The following is a 23,939-nucleotide window of genomic DNA, read 5'->3' as shown; positions in this document are numbered from 1 at the left end:
GCTCCTTGTGGGGTGGGGTGGGGTGGGGTGGGGTGTGGAGCTGGGGGCACACAGTTTGGACAGCCCTGTATCGGACGGTATCTGCATTTGGCAGACAGACCCAGGGAAAAAAAGTATAAAGATTAGGTAACTTGCCACAGGTTACACAGTGTCAGTGAAAGAATCAGGACTACAATCCAGATATAAATTAAATGCACGCTTTGGGAGAATTCCAGACTTCTCGGCAATCAAATTCAAGCTACTGTCTTAATCTTTTATTTTATATGGCAATAAGCAACTAAAACATATATTCAAATGTTAGCTCAAGTATGAGTAAGATGACGTAATTTGTGTCGCAGAGTCGAACACACAAAATTAGAGACAACTACCAGTGTTTTATCCCTTTATGTGCATAACAGTCATTTAAATTAGGATTAGGGGGCACCTATTTATCAGTCGTCTATAAGATTGGCACCGATAAAAGGAAAACTTACATCATCAGCGACTGGCTTTTTTTGGCCATTGTAGCCAATAACATCACCGATAAGTTCCGTGTGCGTGCACAGCCACAGCGTGCATGCGACCAGGAATGCTGCCTGGCAGCTTAGAGACCAGCGTCCAGCCGGTAGAAAGAAAGGGCGCTTGGGGCAATGGGCACAGATTGAAGCCCCCCACTCTGAACAAGGAAATGGGGCAGGGAGCAGGCTGGAGCTGTGGGCAGCTCTTCCAGGAGGCACGGGGGGAAGTGAGGGGGGCAGCTCCCCAGTGCTGTGCACGCCCCAGGAGGCGGCATGAGGGGCCATGTGTTCCCAGGGTTTGTGCATGGGCCAAGGATAGCAGACTAACTACTCCGCAGCAGATTCGCAGCTAGGAGCTGTTCCAGCCTCTTCCCACCAGCAGGGCTGGGCCAAGGTTGCGCTTGGGGTGGGCAGCAGTGGTACTAGGAGTGGAGGCTACAGGGAATTTTGGGGTGGCTGTAGCCCACTCCATAGGTACCCCTCCCAGCACCACCACCTGTCCCAAGTGCCCCCCTGGCTCCGAGCCTGCAGTCCACCTCAACCTGCACGCAGATCCTGGGGGTAGGAAGAGCACATGCCCTTCATGCTTCCCTCAGGGATGCATGTAGCAGCAGGGAGCCACATCCTGTCCCCCAAGCTCCCCAGGACAGCTACCCGCAGGGTCACAATTCACCACCCTGACTGGGCAGCGCCTACTCCTGCCCCACTCCCTCCCTCGCTGTGCAGGCATCGATCTCTCCCCACTGCCCCACATGGTCCTTCTCCCCCACAGACTTCATGACAGGACACTGCTCTCCAACCTGCCGGTCTGCATTCCTGTCAATCAGCTACCACAGGGGTTTTCAATCTTTTTTAATAAGTGTACTACCCCATGTCTGACCAGCCAGGCAGCACCTGTGCCATCCCCACCTGCCTACACGTACCCCGCCTAGTTACTTCCCAAGTTACCCCGAGGCTATCAGATAGGTATTGCCTGATACAGACATTGGTTTCAGCCAAGAAAATCTTGATTGGCGCACCCCTAATTAGGATCTCAGTGTGTTTGGGTTTTTTCCCCCCCGTTAAATAAAACTGCATCTTGCACAATGAATGACGCAGGTGCTCAGAGTAAAACAGTCATCAAGTACTTTCGCTCATCAATATAATTCAATTAACACATTTTTATGCTGAAGGGAACCCTTCCAGTCTAACAAAGGCATGCCCCCACATCTTAATACATTTCCTTCAACTACTGCACTAAATATGTAGTTATTAACTTGGGGATTCTATTACTGGTCCCATCATGAACTGCGCCACACAAGCATTCATGGCTTAAATCTTCACAGCTCCTCTAAGATGAATACGATTGATCCCACTGCTACCAAAGAAGAACCGAGACGCAGGAAGTTAAACCACGAATGTCCAAGTTCCCGCTATCTTGGGATACCGTAGGATTAGCCCTAAAAATCTGCTGCTAATTTCAGCTGTAGTAGTGATGGCTCTGTTCCTCTGGAAGAGAGGGGCCCAGATTGGACAAACCAAAGTGAGGATCTACTGTTTCTGGCAAGTACTGAAGGGACACGCCAATCATCACATGGCCAAAGGAGGGTCAAAGCTAAGGTCTCCTGAATGGCATTCATCTACCTGCAGTTCCCTGCCTCAGCTGTAAAGTAGTATAGAGGCCTTAAGAGCATATGACACCAAGGTCCCTGTAGATAACAGCTTCATCCACTGTGCAACGTGGATATATCATTCCCTATGCACCATCCACTGAGACACAGAAGTACTAGGGAAATGCCCACAGATAACATACTTAAAAAAGATCGTGTATAATTCTTGCAGACTTGGGGTACATTCAAGAATGGCATTTTCAAAACTGAACGCTGACTTTCCAGACTATAATATGCAATTTCCTAGTTGTAGCTTTTTCTATTTTGCACTGTAAAAACAACTTTATATTCAATTCTACAACGTACAGGTCTACACTCCCCCATCATGTTTTGCCACCTGGGCTTGATCACCAAGCCTTCAGAACTGCAGCACAATCCTTTTCTTCACTTAAGCTAAAAAATGAAGAGATTAATAGAAGACTTAGTTTTCAGGGAGCAGAACACAAAACTAAAACATGTTTTTTTAATCTCCTCAGGAGGGCATATCTGAATTATCAAATTACCCAGCTAACAGAACTTCTATAACACTTAAACACTGGATACTAGGAACCACCTTGCATAGTAGCAGATGAAAACATATTTCCCTTCCAAGAGATCATGTCAAAAACCTGCTGATAAACTCCTTACAGAGTCATTACTCTATTCCCTCTTCCCCTATAAAGCTCAGTGAAAGCTCAAGAGGCCATGCACTACTGGCCTCGTTTCCAATAACATGCCAATAGCGCTCAATTCTAGCTATTTTTCCACAAATGCTACCAATTCCACAACAAGTAATATCGCAATGTTCAATGAAATCAGCACATGGATGATACAATTTACCCTGGTCACGTCACCTTAGTTTAAGCAAAGGTAACTGGAGAAAAGGGAAAATGTTTTTAAAAACCTGATCAAAATATTGCTCCACCCTTTCCCACTGAAGGCATCTGGCCCCTCACTCATCCAAAGGATACAGGGCATCAAAGGCTTTTCAGTTCATCACTAGATCTTATTACTACGTATGCAGCATCAGTGGTAAAATGCCTTTTCCCACCTTCAAGCTGCTAATACACTTCATCTGCTCCTGTCACATAAGGATCTGGCCAAAGTAATCCACTTATTTAGTTGCATCCAGCCTGGTCTCCTTAAGGCAGATAAAGAATACCAACAATTTCCATAAGCTAGTGAAATTTTCGCGAGCCAGTTGAGAGCTCTGCTATCTCTACTCATAGTAACGGACTTATTTTGTAAGTTGGTATTTATAAAGTCCACCCAGTTTACTTAATTACGAACCAATTCACAGCATAATGGAAAAACTAAAAACTATTGTTAGTTTAACTGAGGACATTACAACAAAACAAGAGTAGTTGAACAAACATAATTTTCCTTTTAAAAACTCTATTACCATTTTCATTGTTCTACGCTGTTTTATCTTGACCAAAAATGCTATATGCTCTATTTAGTATATTCCTAGGTCAGGTGCCCTTCAGGCACTACTAGGAATAGTGTCACATGCTAGTGACACCCACATACAACATACAAACCTTCTGTTGCTGTACAATTGTGTAGTAAATTAAGAAAGCTCAATGTATTTAAATCAGCTCTGGATGTATTTAAATCAGCTGGTCCAAACGATCTCCACCCCCGAGTGCCGAGGGAATTAGCTGAAGTCATTGTGGGACCCCTGACACAGCTGTACAAGCACTCGTGGTGCTCTGATGTGGTGCCAGAGGACTGGAAGAGGGCCAACGTGGTTCCCATCATCAAAAAAAAGGACGGAGAAGGACCTGGGAAACTATAGGCCAGTCAGTCTTACCACGGTCCTGGGTAAGCTTTTTGAGAGAATTATTCTGGCGCATGTCCACGAGGGGCCAGCAGGGGAGATTATTCTTTGGGGCAACCAACACCAGTTCGTTCAAGGCAGGTCCTGTCAGACCAACCTGGTGGCCTTCTATGACCAGGTCACCAAATCCTTAGTTGCAGGGGTAGCAGTGGACATCGTCTTCCTGGACTTTCGGAAGGCCTTCGACACTGTCTCTCACCCCGTTCTCATTAAGAAACTGGGGGCTGTGGTGTAGTCAAATGGGTCACTAACTGGCTGGAGGGCAGCACCCAGAGAGTGGCAGTGGACAGTCCTTTTCAACCTGGAGAAATGTGGGCAGCGGGGTCCTCCAGGGTTCGGTCCTCGGGCCCGCACTGTTCAACATCTTCATCAGTGACTTGGACGAGGGGGTAAAAAGCACCCTGTTCAAATCTGCAGACAACACTAAGATGTGGGGGGATGTGGGCATGGTAGAAGGGAGGAATAGGCTGCAATCAGACCTAGACAGGTTACAGGGGTGGGCAGATGAGAACAGGATAGGATTCAACACTGACAAGTGAAAGGTGCTGCACCTGGGGAAGAACAACCGGCACCATACTACAGGCTGGGGAACTCCCTTCTCGTCAGTGCAGAGGCAAAAAAGGATCTTGGAGTCATCACTGACACCAAGATGAACGTGAGCCGACAGTGTGGGGACGCGGTCAGGAAGGCCAAACGCACCTTGTCGTGCATCCACAGATGCATCTCGAGCAGGTCCAGGGAGGTGATCCTCCCCCTCTATGCAGCACTGGTCAGGCCGCAGCTGGAGGACTGCGTCCAGTGCTGGGCGCCGTACTTCAGGAGGGATGCGGACAACACGGAGAGAGTCCAGAGGAGGCCACTCGCATGATCGGGGGCAGCAGGGCAGGCCCTACGAGGAGAGGCGACGGGACCTGAACCTGTTCAGCCTCCACAAGAGAAGGCTGAGGGGGATCTAGTGGCCTGTTACAAACTAGTCAGAGGGAACCAGCAGGTGTTGGAGGAGTCCCTGTTCCCCCGAGCACGACCAGGAGCAACTAAAAATAGCGGTCACAAGCTGGCAGAGGGTAAATTCAGGCTAGACATCAGGAGGTGCGACTTCACCGTCAGGGCGGCTAGGGTCTGGAACCAACTTCCAAGGGAAGTGGTGCTGGCTCCTCCCCTAGGGGTCTTTAAGAGGAAGCTAGATGCACATCTTGCTGGGGTCGTTTGACCCCAGTACTCTTTCCTGGCATGGCAGGGGGTCAGACTTGATGATCTGCTCAGGTCCCCTCCGACCCCACTAACTATGAAACTATGAATACTTACTAGTGTTACACACACACACACACACACGCTACTTCTTTTTTCATTTTTTTAACATTTTAGTTTTCGTTATTACTTCCATTTAAAATTTCACTTGGCTAGGAAAGTCACTGGCTATTACGCATCCCTAATAAATTACAAGCATTTAATCTGTCAATAAGTAGGGTTGTTTGTTTGTTTTTTTTTAAAAGAAAGCAGGGGTAATCAGAGGGTGCAAGGAAACTCAACCCCAAGCCTATGGGATAGATCTGGCCTTCATAGCCATGTCATCTGGCTCACAGGGCTCCCTACAGGTCCAAAAATTTCAAAGTGAGGGAGTGGTGGCAGAGTTAAATTGCTGTGCTGGTTTTCTGCTGCCAAATTCTTTCATCCTGTGGGGCTGGGGTGCTGCAGGCCCCCACCCAAGACATGAGACTAATCCAAGCTCAGAGGGCTAGATAGTGGCAGCGCCAAACTCAGTCTAGTTGTTGCAGGGCTGGGGTGGTGTGGGGCCCAGTCTGGGCATGCGGTTCCAGGCGGAGGCCCACGCAAGCCCAATCCAGCCTTCGGACTGGCGCCACACCACTTTGGCCCCGCAGAGCTGAAAGGTTGAGCACCACTGTTTAACAGCTACTATAACAAGATACATAGTTAATTTTTAGATTAACACTTTACCCATATCCATCAACATTAAAATCACAGCTCTTCTGAGATCAGGTTTAAAAAATTCTGCAAATGCTGTTTCAAATATTTTATCAAGCATAGCAAAGCAAAACATGACACCAAATGTAAATGGTCTCTATTAAAAATACACTCAAGGATGAATACTATGAAAAATATTTTTTATAATGGCTGTAACTTGTATATGTAGACCTATATCCAAATATCTCCTACATACCACTGTTACTTTTAATGATGATCAACAGACAAAAATTACAGATGTCACAAACCCAAGTGGGCAACCAAGCAGCCGATGGAATTAAAAATAAGTCCAAAATAATGCACAGAGAACTGGGGGGGGGAGGTGGAAATAACCTAACCAACTACACACTGATCTGTTCTGAATTAACCATTTCCACTCAGTTACCATCTCATGAAGCCACTATACTGTTTGATACCAAGAAAGAGGAGTAAGTTTCCATTTCCAGCGTGGCTGAGGCCCACCTAGCTCCTATCCAACAGGTACTGCCATCAACACGTTTTCTTGCTGAGGTTAAAGAAACAGTGGAGCCCTGCCTTTCACTGCCCTAGTGGCCAGTAGAGGGACACCTTTACTATATAAATCCATTAGTCTCAGTCACCTCACTTCAAAAAAGAGAGTAGAATAAAGCAAAAGTGAACAGGACAATGGTTCCAGGTTAGACACAACAGTAAGGGATGTAGTCTTTGGCTCATGACATTAGTACGACTGCTGTTAAGCAGGGGGGGGACACACCTGAAAAGGGAACATTATCACTTTATAGTTATCATTTCTTATACTCTTCCTCTAAACTACCTGCTACTTGCCACTGTGGGAGACAGGATACTGGGTTAGACGGGCCTTTGGGATGGCCATCGTTGCTGATATACACGGCAGCATCCCATGATGTACAGACCCTCAAAAGGATTGTGAATTAAGTCACACGGTCAAATTTGTTTTAGTCTTCAGAACTCACAACCCAGCACTTCCTGGAGCTTTAAAAAAGCACACTAGCTTTAATCTGAGAAGGGCAACACAAGAACGTTGCTTATAGCTTGGATCATAGAAAAATAGCATCTGAAAGAATCCATCCCTCAATTTTGTCAGCATGATCTACTACTACCAGGAACAAAAACTCTCAGCTAGAAAATCTAAGCCTTGTGCCTACAAAGAAAAGGCTTTCCAAGCAACACACTGACTAGAAGACATACAAATGAACACTGTAACCTTTCTAGACATAGTCCTACTTCAATTTAACATTTCAGTTAGCCACTGAAGTGTGCATGCAACAATCCATATAGCAAATTAAGTTAAACACACAGTCTGTTCAGCTTGCAATCTTGTCATTTGACAAGACACAACTATTTGATGGTAGACTCAAGAAATTACAGCTCCTTTAAGAAGAATTCTGATGCATCAAGAACCCACTGCATCTAGTCTCAGTATCTTATACTTGTGGGATTGATTAAAAAAAAAAAAAAAAAAAAAAAGACTTGATACACCCACACGTAAAACAGTGAACCAACTGGACACAAAGTGCTGCTACTTCAGTGAGGGATGTCCTACTTAAGACACTATACATGAACAGCATCACCTTAATATACTAAGAAAGATCACGTGGACATGTTGCCATTGAACCATCTTTTCTCTCTACCCCTCAGCTTGGGTTAGCAACAATTGACCCTTTGTACATGTCCTGTGGCTAAACCAAAAGGTTTAGGAACTTCATTTTATCTTTGACCATAAAAACGTAAGAAGTAGACAGAAGTGAGTAAGAACAGATGAGAAAGCAGTATCATGTTAGTAATGCCTGAAGTGAGATGGGTTACTGGTTCAGTGAATTTAGTATCTCAACTAACACATGGCATAACGCATCAGAACTCTCTCTGGTCATTTCAAACAGACTACATTCATGAAATACTTATTGATTTTACATGAAGAGCAGTATTACAGCACTTTCTCTCCCTCAATATCCTTAGCAAAGCTATCATGTGTTGAAAGCGAAATCCCTTGAACAGATCTCTTCTTTCTAAATTTTGCCCATTATGTACCTCCAAAGCCAAGGCTGTCTTGTCGTAGGCATTAGGGACTCGCTTCTGGATAACCCGAGCATAAATAGGGCCATTCTGAAGGTTAGGGAGCGGAGTGTTGATGCTGGGCTGGGCATAGGGCCCTGGCTCCGGCCCACCCAGTGGTTGTGGGTGGGAACTATCCTGGTTACCTCCAATCAGAGTAGATACTGAAGCAGAGGAAGGTCTATACTTCTCGACGTAAGGAACAGGTATCATTCCCCTCTTTCCTTCGCTGTCTTCTGCATTCCACCATTGCTCTTCAGGCTTATCCCGGATTTTCAGTATGTCTCCTTTCTTAAATGGAAGATCTTCCTCATCATTTCCATTAAAGTCAAAGAGTGCTCGCACATATTCAGCTTCTTCCTGTCTCAGGATAACCCCACTATTCTGCTTGGATTTGGAAACAGGTTCTATCAAGGTTGTAGTGTCCAAATAGTGTATTTTGTAGAATTCCAGTAAAGATGGCAATGAATCAAACTCTTGGTCACCTATTCGAAATCTGGTGGGATTCAACCCTGGAGAGAAAAAAAAAAAAAAAAAAAAAAGAGTATATCCTCTCAAATATGTACGATTTTTTTTGCTTAAAGATGGATAAAATCTCTACGTAAACCAATACATTTTTATATATGAATGGTCCAATAGAAAATTAAGGCACTAAAGTGTATTTCAGAACAACAGTTTCATCCTATCTAATATTTGCAGAAAGTCATTTTATTTGCTGTTGTTTCTACCAAGCAAAATCTTTTCTGCTTACTGATGGTTAACAAGGTTTACATCTACGTGGAAGAAACCTACAATTTTCAGTTTGATTGGCTGAGAAGCTGAAGATCATTTCCTTCGCTACCTTTTAGGCTGGAGTGTGGGCACAAAATCCATTCAGAGAAAATGGGATTTTTCTTTTTTTCTTTCTTTAAGTAGCTTGTCAAAGCAGGCAGTATATTGCCCTCGTGAAAAAAAAAATGAAAGAAACACATTTCTTATTTTCAAGTATGATTTTTACCAAGTTCTTCTGAAGGAAGGAGAGTGTTTATTTCTCACTTCCTTGAATCTTTGACACATCAATATACACACATCTGGATATATTCAAATCCTCTCATAACTGTATGTGATTTTCATTTTCTAGTTATCAAATGTACAATTATCCAATAAAGAATATGCAACTAAAATATGAATTTAGATACAATCCCAAGGTACAGAATGAATATTGCCTTTTAGGAATACTTTTTCCTGTATCGCTGTTCTGAATGTCACCTCAAGTAAGCCATGCTGCAATTTGGTCAATTTCCATTATCAATATTATTTGGATGAAAGACTCATCAAGTCAGTTTTTAGAGACTAAATGTTACATATACAAAAACCAGTGGATTCCATCATTGTTGCCTCCAAAACAACTATTCTTGCTTTTATTACTATGTGCCTTTTAATCGCAGTTATACACACACATATCATACAGATCAGGATAGCTATGGGTATTTCCAAAATATGTTCAACAAGTACATTAATCCTTGCCGTCCAATTATTTTTAACTCACCTTGTCTATTGTTGTCAAACCTAATTTAAGTTATAAATCAAGGTATCATTCAAGAAAATAAATCCCAGACATCATGAAAGACAACCACAAATGACAAATGGTCAGGTTCAATATGAAATCCCCGCTTGTCCATTTCTCTTCTCTTGGTTCTATGCTCTTTAATTCGTTCTGAAAATCAAATGTTCCACTTCCACTATGTACCATATAGCAGACAGCTGTTCTCAAAAGGTACCATAGGGAAGGGAGTCAAACTTCAACAAACAACGAGGCACAGGATTGGGATGGGGTAACTGGGGGGGAGAAATGCATGATTTAAGGCACTTTGTTTAATCCATTCTAAAAGGAAGAGTTGCTTACCTCATCATTCTGTTTCTCTGAAGAGGATCATTAACCACTCTCACTCTAAGGCCTTAACTCAGGGGCGGGCCATTATTTCGAGCAGAGGGCCACTTACTGAGTTTTGGCAAGCCATTGAGGGTCACATGACAGGTAGCCAGGGGCAGATGAATATTAATTTTCTCAATTTTTTAGGGGCCCTGCAGGATGGATAGAATGGCCTGGTGGGGCACATCCAGCCCGTGGGCCACATTTTGCCCACCCCTGCCTTAACTCCTTAGTGCAAGTACAGAAATCCCTCAGTCTACCAGCACGGATCTCTGACTATTTTCCAAGTAGTTTAGATGAGCAAAAAAAAGATGAGCTCAGGTTCAAAATCATCAACTTAATATATAGATATCATATATATATCTTCCAATTAAAAGCATAAATGAACAAAAACAAACCAAAAAAATTAACCCTTGAAACACAGTGGGTGTAAGAAACCAATGACCTTATGGTAAGCAGAGCTATGAGCCACTCTAGGATTCACATTCCTGCAGATTCACATCACACGGTGGTCACAGAGAAAAAAAAAAAAAGAGCAAAACTTCAGCAAGCAGCAGCAGCATGGCCAGTGCCAAATAGAAGTAGAGAAATGAGTGTCGGGCAGGAGGGGTATGAAACCCCACAGTGTCACAAGACAAAAACCACTGCTACCATCTAGAGGACTAATCCTATAACATAAATCTAATCCTACAGAAAATGGATGGTTCAGTTAGCATTTATCAGCTTTGCCAGGAGCCTATTGATTTCTCCTGATAAAGGGGGCTTTTTGATGGAGGTGGGAGTATCCAAAGATATCCATAAACAAAGCTACAAAGATAAACTCGTTTAAGGCACAACACATCAAAACAGCTGCTAAACACATCTGGACTGATTTTTTTCCTAAGCTAGACTCAAAGAAATTAAAAAAATAAAAAACCAAAACAAAACAGAAACATAGCAGTTGGGCTTTTTCAGTTGGAGACACAGGAAGTGCCATGAAAATCAAATGGGTACTATATCCTGGGACACAGTAATTGTGGAAGAAACTTTAGGCCAATAAGAAAACATTAAACAAACAAGAGGACATTTATTAACTCTTAGCGAGATACTGGAGTAAGTAGGCCAACATAATCCCTGAATATCCAAAAAAGGGAAACAGCAAAAAGGACGTGATATTATTTTTTGTATAGTGTGGTCCTGCCTGTAAAGTAAAAGGTATTAAGAAGAATACGGAGAAGGTACTGAGTGGGATTCACAGGGGCTTGTCCTAGATCCAGTATTCCTCAATACTTCCATTAAGGATTTGAAGAATGGGTTAAGTTCAAAGTTAGCACATCTGTAGAAGACACTAACTTGGGTAGAGTTTCAGACACTTTGGAGGACAGGATTAGGTCTTGGAATGTGATTGATAAACTGGGAAAATAGCCCAAAATTCAGTGAATAAAATTCAAGAAAGACACGTACAACGTCCAGCACTAAGGACAGAACAAATCACGCGTGCAAATGTTAGGCTAGGTTGCAGTGCTGCAGAAAGGGATTTGGGGGTTATAATGGACCTCAACCTGAATGAGTTAATAGCATGCTGGGATTTGGGCTTGGTTTGTTGTTGTTGATTTGTTTTGGGTTTTTTTGTTTGTTTGTTTGTTTTGGGGGGGGGGAATAGCATACTGGACTGATATTAACAGAAGTGGCACCTGCAAGGCAATGAGAAGTGACTCACTCTATTCAGCAATGATTTGGCCTGACCTAGAGTACTCCCTGGCAAACTAGGAGTCTAGGAGAGAGCAAGAGAGATTACTAGAAGACGAGGAAATGTGAACTACAAGAAAAGTCTGGAGGGTTATACAGTCTGGAGAAGAAAAGATTCAGGTGGGGAGAATCTGATAATTCTTCTAACGGGGGCAGGTGATTACAAAGATGGTGATAACTTATTCTCTGTGGTTTCAGGGACAGGGCAAGAAGTAGGCTGGACATTAGGGAGAACTTTTCAGCGATGACAGTGATTAAGCACTGCAACATATTACCTGGTGGAAATAGTGGCATCTGGAACACTGAAAGCAGTTAAGTATTGATTACACAAACATTTGTACAAAATGGTTCAGACAGGGACAAGCTTGCCTTAAGAAAGCAGTTGGATTAAGTGAACTTTTTCTATGATTCTATGACCTCCTTAGGTCCCTTCCAGTCCTTTTTCCCCTATGATTTAGCACCAGAGAGAATACGACTGCAATACCACATGTATTTCATGTAGTTTTCATGTACATACTTTAAATAAGGCTAAAAAGCTGAAGATGCACAGGAGAGCCACAAAAAGAGCATGGAGAACTCTTTATCACAAAAATTACAAAGTGTGATCTATGTGACTTACCAGATGATGCTAAGGACAGCATGAGTGTCTACAAAGAGAAGATGAGACACACTAGGAGGCATTTAATTTGGCAACAATAGCTAAAACAGTCTAGCAGTTGGAAGGCAAAGTTAGACCACTTCCGGTCAGAAAGAAATTAAATGCAACTTTTTAACAGTGAGAGTAAATAACCATTGGGAACAGCAGCACATCCTTCATCACTGGCCTGTCCTTACAGGTAGGCTTGTGGTCAACTGCAAAGTATTAAGCTTGACAGCAATAATTTTTGCAGCAGGGACAAGTCTCTTCAGTACAGGTGTTAACAGGTAAAAGTGTGTTGGCTTGTTATGTTGAAGAGGACACAGTCTTGGGCTGGCATTTATAAATCTTTAACACTGTAGTTTCATAGTTCCTAGAGTCGGAAGGGACCTGAGCAGATCATCGAGTCCGACCCCCTGCCACGGCAGGAAAGAGTACTGGGGTCAAACGACCCCCGCAAGGTGTTCATTCAACCTCCTCTTCAAGACCCCCAGGGTAGGAGCCAGCACCACTTCTCTTGGAAGTTGGTTCCAGATCCTAGCTGCCCTGACCATAAAGTCACACCTCCCGACCTCTAGCCTGAATTTACCCTCTGCCAGCTTGTGACCCTTATTCCTGGTCACTCCTGACAGTGCTCGGGGGAACAGGGATTCCCCCAGTGCCTAGACAGTAGTTCCAACTGTCCCATCTGAAACTTTGCTCAGCTGTGTCTACTCCTCCTCCAAAGGCCAGAGGAGGGGTGTTGTGATACCCAAAGCTTGCCTAAGTCTATACCAACCATGCAGTTGGTTCAGTAAAAGACAATCATTCTTCCCTTATGCATATTAACTGGATCATCACAGCAACAGCATCATCTCAATAACACTAAAAGCATAGCAATATTTTTCCCACTCTAGGAGTTTGCAGTATGGACAAGTTAGTGTGCGTGGAATAAGAACCAACTAGTAGCAAGGCAAACAGCTGTCTGGGGAAGAAGAGCAATGCAGGGAGTTTTCTTGCAGGTGCCAGTTCCAGTAGCACGATGCTCTCATCTTTTTGCTGAACACCATTCAGAGAGTAAAAAGCCTGAAGATGAGAACATCACCAAAGTTTCAGCACTGGGGCGCTATTCTCCGCACTTACGCTCACAGACAAAAGCCATAATCTATTTTGGCGAGTAATGCAAGTGGACAACGAGCTAAGATCCCTCAATTCTTATCCCTTTCTGACAGTGGTCAAATCACTTTTCTTCTGGGCCACCAGCCCCATTGGTAAAATGAAAGTAAATAATTCACAGGAGAGGTGTTGTAAAGTTTGCCTGGAAAAATACTTTCTGAATCCCAAATGTACTTCAGAAGCAAAACACTTTTCCTTTTCGTAGGGACACAGTGACATCTTACAAAACAAAGGGTTCAGAGACATAAGCTTCTACCTCACCACAGGCTAGAAATGGACTGGCATAAAAAATGAAGACAGACAGGCATCCCTCCAGGTATTAACTGTCCTATTGACATTGATTGATCTAATCTACCCTCCATTACCTCTCTTAGTAGCATACTCTCCCCCTCTCTTTTTTCCCTTCAACAAGGTGGGTTATTACCTACAGAAGCTCATACCACCATGAACTAGCTGATTTCTGCCCTACCTTTTGCCATCTCAAAAAAACTGTCACATGTCTGCAATAGCACTGCTGTTTTTTTGTTCTTTTTTAAAATTCTCTTTAGTCTAATAACAATGCAACTATCACATGGGATCACTTAAGAGTTAATTAGGGTAATTTTCTCCAGGAGCACCTAGAACACTTTGTACATAGACTCATTGCCCCTCAGAATGTGTTGCCTTCAAATCATGTGCATGCATGTCTGCACTAGCATGAGATTTCTTTCTCCCCTGCTCTCAACACTTCTCCTGACAGTGCCAGATTCTTGAGGAGAACAAGATAATGCAATCTTGCAAACAGACGGGACAGGAAGTTTACAGCATATGAGACAAAGCAATGCTTCAAGAGAGCATTCTGAAAAGTCAGTGGACAATTGTTACGAGTATGCACACCAAAATGCTTTTTTTTTTTTTTTTTTTAGGACCTATCGCATCCTCCCATCATTAATAATACTTTGGACACAAGCAGGTGCAGTGGAGTAATTACTCAATACGACTGAAAAACAAAGCTGCAGCCTAGAAAGCCAAGAGAACATTATTTCATGGAGCTGCTTTTCAATTTTCATAAAATCATTTCTCTTACTCTCATTATGAGCTAAAATAAATCCATTCTTTAATAGACTGTGGCTATTCTATTCACTATTGTATCTGTACTGTTAAGTATCTCTCAAAAAAAACACATGATCCCTCAGAGTCCAACTTCTTTTGCTGTTGTTTTAAATATACTTTTAGTATGAAGCATCATAAACAATGAAATACACAAACATCTTGATCTCCTGATATTAAAGGGAATGTTTTAAACTGGAAAGGCAGCTACAAATGAAGCAATTACTACCATACATTTGGCAGCATAAACTCATTTCCTTACCTAGCAGAGATCTATTCATTACCCTGCTGAAAATGTGTAACAACCCAACACCTCCTGAGCAGATTTTTAAACACATTAGGAAACTAACTAGTTTACAAAAAGAGATGCATCGCGCTATCCGCTTTCAGAAGAGTAGGAGGCAGAAGCAAAGTTCGTTTCTGATGCATGGGCTTTTAAACACTTAAGCTGTACTCTAAGCCCTGGGGCAGTGTGGGTGCCAAGGCCCACAGTTGACAGCCCAAAGACCACAACTTCAAGGCCAGATCAGAAGTTCTCACTGTGCAACCTGCCAGGTTCCAATGAATCTGAGAATTCTGCTAAATACCTCGTCACAGAGACACAAAAAGGAAGAAAGGTTCCAAACCTCAAACATGGGAAGACCTACACACAAGTAATCTCACTTTGTTAAATGGAACTGCCCATATGCAAAATAAAACAAGTTTTAGCCAAGGTTGTGCATGGACACCATTACAGAACGGTTATTCAAGGTCCTGAACACATTGAGTGAATTTCCAAAGCTTGCCTAAGTCACTTAGGAACTCAATAGTTGGACCAGTGCTCTTCAACTGCACCTTTTAAAATCCCACTCTCTGCCCCAGTCGTTTTCAACCAGGGTGCTGCAGCACCCCGGTTTGCCTTGAGCTCTTTTCAAGGGCTATAAGGGTTGCCACACATTAACACTATCAGGTGTGCAAACGTGATTCACAAGATAAACCCAGAGATTTCACATAGGCACCCACTGCATTAAACCCCTGACTGGCTATGGTCTGAGTTCTTTGCAACAGAAGAACTACTCTACTTATTTTTTCTGTAGTCAAGATAAATGAGGGTAAAGCTAAAGAGCTGGAAAAGTGAGGTCCCAACCAGCCTTACAAAGTATATGAATCACAAATCTGTTACCAAATTACTATAAATCCTACAAATCAAATGTTATGCATGCCACAAAGCAAAGGACAACAGGCTCAGCAGACTAAGCAACACACTCATAGCTAACTTAATTCTCCTGAACACAGTCAATACTCTCTTTTCAAAGCAACTTATACACCAGGACAACTTCAACAGTATATTCAGTGTGTTATTGTTGTAAATACAGAATATATCCCCCCCCACACACTTTTTTGTAAAAAAAAAAAAAAAAAAGAAATAAAAGGTTAGTATTAAACACTAAACACATCCAGTCTTTGTAACCACTCTCCCGAATGGTCCCAATTTTTCTAGCCCTTTTTGCAATGCCAACACTAGAACTACATTTTACGATATGCTTCCCGCTACTGCCACACGCTCAAGTAGGAAGTCTCCTATTCCATACTCCTATTTATACAGACACATGGACTATGTCACCAACCTCACTGGACCGAGCGCCTGCACCCAGCACATGACCCAGCAGGATGCCAACGTTCTCCTCAAACGCTGTTACTGTGAGATACCCACAGACGAGGGATGTTCCTAATGCTCTAGCTAAATATTACTTGGTCTTTTTTTTTTTTTTTTTAAATCACATCGAACTTTGTTATACTGCATCTCAAAGCGGCCCTTAAAGAAATCATAAAACTCATCACGGTCACGTCCCCGATCTGGAAAAAGAATGCAATGTGACTCTTTTCCAATAAGGTCCAATTCAATTTCTCTTCAAATTTCAGTTTTGAAAGTAAATTTGAACTAACCTTTGAATTTTCCAGTTGAATTTTCCTTTACATAAATACAAGATTTTAAATTCCATAAACTCCATAATTACTGCTATCCCAGTGACCACGGTTGTACGTTTGGGGCCTAACTTAGGTGGCAATGTCGGGGCTTGGGTCTCCTCAGACCACCTACCTCAAGCGAGGGCCTCGGCACCACCCAACCCGCCCCGCAGGAGCGGCACGAAGACTGGCCCCGTGTCTCCTGACTTACGCCACCCAGACCCGCCCGAGGCCAGGTAACGCCGCAGGCTGGCAGCGCCACGCAGCGCAGCGCAGCGCAGCGCCGGGAGGCGGTAGGGCCGGGGCCGCGCTCCGCTCCGCGTGGGGCAGGGCAGGGAAGGGCGGGGAGCGCGGCCGGGGCCGGGCGACGCGGCCGGAGCGCAGCCCGCGATCCCCCGCAGCCCACACTCACCGGGGGCGCCGGGGCCCTCTCCGGCCGCGCGCCGCCCGCCCGCCGGCCCCAGGCTGTTGACGATGTAGTGCGAGACGCGCGAGCTCTCGGACACCGACAGCACGAAGTCGCCGGGGATGGTGCCCGAGTCGCGCACCAGGAAGGTGCCGTGGCGCTGGCCCTGCAGCAGCGACACCGCCTCAGCCCGGCTCAGCCGCCCCCAGTACCAGCTCGCCCGGTCCTCGCAGTCGAACTGCCCGGCCATGGGCCCTGCGCCGCAGCCCGGCCCTCCGCGCGCCCGCCCGCCACCCAAAATGGCGGCGCTTCTGCTGACCTCACCTTCCGGAAGTGACGTACCCTCCGCGCCAGGGCGCAACGTCATCTCTGTGCGCGGCGACCCCGAAGGGTGGGGCGGGCTTGCTGCCACCTGGCTGGTCACGTGGTCTCCAACCGGGCGGGAAGGTCTTTTTTAATCCCCGTTTTTACAGAAATAAAGAAATGAAAAACAACCCGTTGCTGTTCAGTGAGAACTGGAAGAAATCCCTGCAGCTCAATTCTAGGGGGCAGCCGGGCGCCCTTTCTGTACAAGAGTGCAGTGCTGACTGACGGCGCGCTTCGCTGTGCGCTTATTTTGAAGAACTTGAAACTGTGCCGAGATGCGTCTAGTAGCTCCCTGCTAGGAGCATGACAGCACGTGCCACAATAAACACAGTGATCCTGCCGCTCGAGCTCTGTCCCTCTCTCCTCCTCCCTCCAAAACCAGGGGAATCGCTTTAGGTAGTCAAACATGATCTTTGCATCTCAGTATATATTAATAGCTGCACTTCATACGCACTGAACTGCTTTGGGCTTATGCATCCGCGTAGCGTGCTCAAAACCAAACCAAACCAAACCCCTGTCAGTCATGCCCTCCTGGGCGTCACCCTGCGCACTGCAACCGGGCGACCAGGGCAGAGAGCACGGAAGCCGGCTCCGCGCCGCCCTCCCGTGCCACAAACGCGCCACTGCAGCCGGGAACAAAACCCAGAGAAATAAAACCCTGCGCGGTGCTGCCCTCGCGTGACGCGTACCGGGCACTGCAGCCAGGGGACAAGGGCGGAGAGCGGGAAAGTGGCTCGGCGCCGCCGGGCTGTGCACCGGTGCGGCCGGGCGAGAAGGGCGGAAAGACGAGCGGAAAAAGGCCTCGCTTGCTCGAGGCGTCACCGGAGCAGTACCCGCGGACGGGGCCGGCGGGGTTCGCGCTGCTCGGGACGGACACACGAGTCACGGACATTGAGCCCGGCCCGGGGAGCGCGGCAGGGCGGGGATCGGAGCCTAGTGCTCCCGTTGGGCGCTGTCAGGCGTGCGGCGATTGACTCGGAAAGGTGTACAGGCGGGCTCAGTGCAGCTAAGTCCTGCTTCGCTCTGATTGGCCTCTACCGGAGGAGGCGGGCCCTGAAGACTCGCCCGCCCTTGTTTTCATTCTGATTGGCTGCCGGGATTGTGCCCCGATTGGTCCGACTGCGATCCCTTCACCGGGTTGTCCCCCCGCTGAGCCGGAGCCTCTGTCCCGCTGCCGGCTCGAGCCGCGCGCGGACCCGGAGCGCTACGGCACGTGGGCCCCGAGGACAACCGTTTGCTTCTGGGCTGGCGCTGAAAGCTCCCTAGAGAGCGCCTTGCAAAGCAGCACGTTACCACTTTTTAACGGGAAAAATAAAAGGAAAACCCGTCGTTGTTCAGGAAGCGCCGCCGGACATCAGCTCTGTTCTAGGGTGTGGAGACAAAGGCGGCTCAGTGCTGCCCTCCGCTGGTGCGCTCCGAGCGCTGCAGCCCGAGGAGGGGCGCCGCGGCGGGGAAGCGACTCCGCCGCTCGATGCTGCCCCCCTGTGGTGCCATCGGGGCATTGCCGCAGCGGCGGAAGGAGGAGACAAAGCCGGGCTCAGAGCCCCCCTCCTCCAAGCAGGCACCCGGGCAGGCACCTCGCAGAGGTGAATGTGGTGATTGGCTGCGAGGGTTGTGCGGCGCCGTCTCTATTTCGCTCTGATTGGTTTGTGCGGAGAGAGGAACGCGCCATCCTGGGCCACATTCTGATTGGCTATTGTGCAGTTTTGACGGGGGAGCATAGCTGTGCCTGCCGATTGGTTCAACTCCGATCCCCCGCGGCGCTCTTCAGCCGACCGGCGGGGCGCGGAAAAGGGAGTGCCGGGCCGGCAAGGGAGGAGCTGGAGAGACTGGGACGGCCCCCATCACCCGAAGGCCGCGTGTCGCGTTCCCGGCCCGCCGCTGTCTCTTTTCTAAGGTATAGGAAAGCCCGTGGCTGTTTGGAAAACACTGCAGGCCTCGCTTCAGCCCAGTCCTAGTGCGGCCTTGGGATCCGTGGTGTGAAATGTGGAGAGCAGAGGACTGACGCGACAGTCTTCGTCGCTGTGTACGTTGAAGAACTTGGACCGAGACAGAGCAGTGTGGAAAAACGATGTCTCTGGGCGCCTAGATCTGAACGGCGTGTGCGCGCAGAACTCGTGCCATAATAAACACAGCGTGAACCTAGTGCTAGGGCTCCGTCTCCGCGTGTGACAGAAAGGAACCGCTTGAGCTCTCCAAGCACCACGACGCCTGCCTCTCAATCCATATTTATGTGGGCGGGGAACAGCTCCGTAAGTCACGTGTCATGCCGGCCTCTCTGGGATATTAAACGAAACCCCTCCGAGCTGCCCTCCTGTGCCTGGCCCCGCGCATCGCAGCCAGGGGAGCAGGGCGGGTACGAGGGACAGCGGCTCGGTGCCTTCAGCGCATGTTTCTCGCGGGGCGTCGCGGCCCGGGGACCCGGGCACGTCACCCGGCCCAGGGCCGCGGTCCGGAGCGTCGCCCGGGGCCCGGCAGCCAGGCAACAGCCAGAGAAACCAGACCGGGCTCTGCTGCCGTCCCGTGGCGCGCACCGGGCGTTGCAGCCGGGACACACGGGCAGGACCCGAGACAAGCGGCTCCGGCCGCGCCCCTGCAGCTCGGGCAGGCGGGAGATCCCGGCAGGGAGGCAAGAACAAAGACGCCGCTCGCTCGCTCGGGGGTAACTCTGGCAGTGCCCGCGGGCGGGGCAGGGGGGGTCGCGCCGATGGCGGAGGACACGCGCGGTCCATGGGGAGCGCGGCAGGGCCGGGATCGGAGCCTCGCGTTTCCATTGGCCACAGGGAGGCGTGAGGCGATTGGGTGGAGTGGCCGCATGGGCGGGGTCAGGGCCGCTCCGCCCTTCTTCGCTCTGATTGGCTCTGCCGGAGGAGGTGGGCCCAGGTGCTCGCCCGCCTTCTCCGCTGTCTAGCTGGGTCTTGGGATTGGTGAGCGAGTTTCACTGTCTGCGTGCCGATTGGTCCGACTCCGATGCCCGCGGGCCCGTTGCGCCGGCGGGGCGCGGAGAGCGGGGGTGCGGGGCAGGGGCAGGGGCAGGGGCAGGGGAGGCGAACGTGGTTAACAAGATGTGCATTGATTTTCTGTTTTTTAAAGAGAAAATGACCTGAAAACCCGTTGTTGTTGGGTAAGAACTGCGAGACGTCACGTGAGTTCTAGCGCACAGCGCCGGATCCGTGGCCTCGAGTAAGTAACGTTTTGAGAACGGGTTGGACGCGACGGTTTTATTAATTGCCTGTTTACTTTGAAGAACTTGAAACTGTACCGGGTCTGGGGTATATACACTAAGGGGAAAGTGTGTGTGTGTGTGTGTGTGTGTTTGGGTGGAATACATAGTAACCACAGTGACCCTGCTACTCTTTCTAGCAAAGGGGACATCAATGTAACTCTTTACCTAGCATTATGTTTGCTTCTCTGGACAGATTAATGTCTTTAGTTTTACATACGTAATAGGTATGTTGTGCACCCATACAGAGTATTAAAATACTTCTTTGAATCCCGCCCCTGGAAAAGTTCGGTGTTGCCCTTCTGTCCTTCAAGCTGGATAAAGGCGGAGAAGCGGAGTGGGGGAAAACCCCCACTAAGTGCTACCCTATGCTTCAGCCCTCGTACCCAGTGGTGCCCCTCACTCCTGACTCTCAGCCCCCGCTTGTACCCAGCAGAGACCAGCGCTACCCCAGTCCTGGACTCATCCTGCACAAAGATGCCACTTCTGTCAATGCCCCCCAGTCCCAACCCTCAGCTTCTTGTGACCTGTGGCCAGGACCGCTCTCCCCTTGAAAGAGACCTCAGTCCTGACCTACAGCCCTGCACTGTTCCCTCTCCCTCTCCCCAGTCCCTCCCGCAGCCCCTGTTCTGCCCAGTTCCCAGCCCCACAAGAGCAAGAGGAGGGCCCGACCACAGCCACGTGTTGGGCACTGGTGCTGAGGCTGTAGCTTGTGATCTGAGTGTGGGATGGGCCCCCTTCCCCTCATGCTCATCCCTCAGGACTGCCCGCACCTTAGCGGGGGGCACAGGAGGGAGAATCGCCTGCTTTGTGCAGTCAGCCTAGCCAATGAATTTCTCACTTGTCTGGACCATGTAGATGCTATCCATCATGTTGGAGAAGTTGGCAGTTTTGGCCATGTCCACGTGCAGCTGGTGAGCCAGACTCAGGGCATTGGAGGCGTTGATGGGAACCTGTGGAGCAGAAGTGGGGAGTGACTAGCACGGCGACGCGTGAGCAGTCAGCGTGAGCCCGTGAGCTGTGCTGCGTGCCCGTCCCGTTGAGTTGTGGCAGACACGGCCCAGCACCAAGGACAGACGCTGCTCCTGGGACTGTTCCACCTGCCAACCAGGGAACATGTGTTCAGGCTTCTCCTTTGCCCTGGGGAAAAGCAGGGCCTGTGACCTCCCAGGCACAGTGCCCGCTCATCAACACGGCGGCGTAGAGCACACGGGTGGCGTCCTTGGGGTGCGGGCACTTGGAGTAGCTCCCCTCCTCCCCAAGGCCCTTATCAGTTCCTTTTTCACGAGTGGATTGAGGTTATTAAGGAAATACTTTTTTGGCTTGTGATTTTTGAAGCGTAGGGCTGTGTTGATCTACAGCCATACTGGTAACTTTCTCTCGGTCGTACACCTTTTGAGAGACCTAGTTCGGCGTGTACCATTTGATATAAATACCATGTGTAAGTAGTATTGCTCTCTGTGCTAATTTGTACTACTGGATATCTGACTGGAGCCACAGATACAGAATCTGTATTGTTCTTACTGAAACACAGCATGGAATTAACATTAAACTTAAATAAAACAAACCTAAATTAAAAATGCCAAATACTATTTTGATTTCATCCTTTTTTTTGCATTTGATGATGAACGGTCCCGGGAGCCGAGACCAAGTGCGGGGCTCCCTCCTGCCAGCAGACTGGTTAAATAGTTGGGTTAGTGTCGCCATTTCGCCTGCACGCCTCTCTTCACATTAAATGGCTTCAGTGGGATTGGGAGGTTAGCCTTCCTCTAGCAGAGGACACGGCCCTCTTCCTTGGATCTCCTGAGCGTATTTTAGCAACCCTTTAAGCAGCAGACCACTGGCCGCAGTTGCCTTGATGCTTTTACCTGTGGCAGGTTAGGGGCCTGTGCCTTGCGGGTGTGAGACGGGGTTGACTGCCTAGCTTAACTAATAGGTTAAAATTGCATGTGCATGGTTTGGATAGGGCCGATCCTGCTTCAGGCAGGGGGCTGGAGTAGATGACCTCTAGACCTACTCTTCTACGATTCTGACTGCTTTTCTCAAGGTATCCTTTCCTATTTTCGTTGAACTACCTTACATTGTATGAAAAATGGATTTTAAAGTATGCCCAGAGAAACATAAGGAAGAATAAGAGAAGCCAAAGGCTAAAACCAGCTTTTGTTCTTGAAGTTTTCCGGACCGTTCGGCTTGTCCTTTGCCTGCTGAAGGCGAACAGCACTTCTGCGCAATTAAGGGAGGCTTACAGTACCTTGATCTTTCACAGCGACGCCTGCCTCTCTTAGGCATCACCGCAATAGCATGACGAGTTACCCCTGCGTGCAGTCAGTTGGAGCTAGGCACGAGCGCTGCACGTGGTTTCAAAGGTGCAGCGCCACAGGATCACAAACTTGTAGCTTGTCACGTAGTAAAACAGACCGAATTTTTGTTAGAAAAAAAATGTATTTATTTAGCATATATTTGAGATAATATGATGTACACAGCATTATATAGTATATACACTACAGCGTATATGGGATTCCTGACCAATGCAGTGTTTCGATACCTAGAGACCACATTGGCGGGGCGGGGCGGGGCGGGGCGGGAGTTGGAATTTGCCTGAGTTCGTTCCAGGTAAGTAGCAGTGCGTTTGGGCTTAGTGTTTGTCACGCTCTTGTGTGTCACGATAAAGGACTTTGCATTTCCCCAAAAAAGAGTGCAGGAGGTCTACAAGTAAAGCGACAATTTTCACTTTGTAAGCTGGAACTGTGGCAGTTTAGTGCCATTATTTCATGTACAGCGGGTCATAATAAGAGGCACTTCTAAACACTTTTGTTTGTATTAAAAAAAAAAATGAAAATCCTATTGTTGGCTTGTGTGTCTCTTCTCCATCCCCCAATGTAACGTGTGAGTATTTTACAACGTGCAGCTGGTATACGTTTGCTGGCAAGATAATGCTGTTGCTGGGCCTTTAGCTGTCCTTAACGAAGGAGAAGGTTCCTTAAAGCTTGGCCAAGATTCGGTTGGTAGGAATGCAGGATTGGCAAGGGGGCTCTAAATAAATAGTCTCTTCTGACTTGGCCACAACAGGTCCAGATCTAAGTGGGAAGTGTCCAGGCCCTGTCAGGACTGTCTGGCAGCTCGAGTGGGCACGTAAGGTGCTGCTGGCTCATTCCTAGAAACAGGATGGCGCGGGGTGTGGTGAAGGGTGTAATGGAGCGGCAGCCAAGCCCGAGACCGTCACAATTGGAACTAAAGCAAGCGTGCGTGTACTTCAGCTGGAGCAAGCAATGTGCTTCCGTGTGCACGCTCTTTCATTCCCTGCCCCCCCCCCCCCCAACCAGGCATGCTACCTTGGGGGCGGAGGCTGTGGAATCTCGTGGGGCAGATCATTAGTGCTGTGTTGTTTGGGAGGGCCGAAGAAAGAGAATAACCAGCGTATGGTGCCAGACAGGGTGCCTGAAAGGGAGATGCAGGAAACCTGAGGGGGACGGGAG

At 47.7% G+C, this 23,939-nt stretch overlaps 2 protein-coding genes across 2 annotated transcripts in view; one reads left to right on the top strand and one right to left on the bottom strand.

Annotated features, from left to right (window-relative positions):
- Positions 1 to 17,197, bottom strand: part of CRK (CRK proto-oncogene, adaptor protein) — a 21,554-nt gene extending 4,357 nt beyond the window's left edge. Inside the window, exons 1-2 of the mRNA XM_090026289.1 lie at positions 16,881 to 17,197; positions 7,977 to 8,512 (exon numbers count right to left, since the gene is read on the bottom strand). Of these exons, the coding sequence (XP_089882415.1) occupies positions 7,977 to 8,512; positions 16,881 to 17,124 (780 nt within the window). The 5' untranslated portion in view covers positions 17,125 to 17,197. The remainder of the gene's footprint in view (positions 1 to 7,976; positions 8,513 to 16,880) is intronic.
- Positions 17,123 to 23,939, top strand: LOC149854390 (uncharacterized). Its single transcript, XM_090025080.1, has 5 exons — positions 17,123 to 17,265; positions 17,809 to 18,194; positions 18,252 to 19,492; positions 20,334 to 20,423; positions 21,322 to 23,939. Exons 1-3 carry the CDS (start codon positions 17,123 to 17,125, stop codon positions 19,196 to 19,198), a joined length of 1,476 nt encoding a protein of 491 aa, XP_089881206.1. The 3' UTR covers positions 19,199 to 19,492; positions 20,334 to 20,423; positions 21,322 to 23,939.

The sequence above is a fragment of the Crocodylus siamensis genome, chromosome 13, assembly GCF_052110815.1.
Source record: "Crocodylus siamensis isolate JL-2025a chromosome 13, ASM5211081v1, whole genome shotgun sequence".
Lineage (NCBI taxonomy): Eukaryota > Metazoa > Chordata > Crocodylia > Crocodylidae > Crocodylus > Crocodylus siamensis.
The sequence above is the reverse complement of the archived record's forward strand: the minus strand, read 5'-3'. Positions and strand labels throughout refer to the sequence as shown.

What these genes read in the sequence shown, in the direction of transcription:
- LOC149854390 (XM_090025080.1), top strand. Translation starts at nt 17,123, where the DNA reads ATGGGCCCTGCGCCGCAGCCCGGCCCTCCGCGCGCCCGCCCGCCACCC. An exon ending in GTGCGCGGCGACCCCGAAGG is followed by an intron (nt 17,266 to 17,808) that starts GTGGGGCGGGCT and finishes CCGGGCGACCAG; the next exon opens with GGCAGAGAGCACGGAAGCCG. An exon ending in TAGTGCTCCCGTTGGGCGCT is followed by an intron (nt 18,195 to 18,251) that starts GTCAGGCGTGCG and finishes AGTGCAGCTAAG; the next exon opens with TCCTGCTTCGCTCTGATTGG.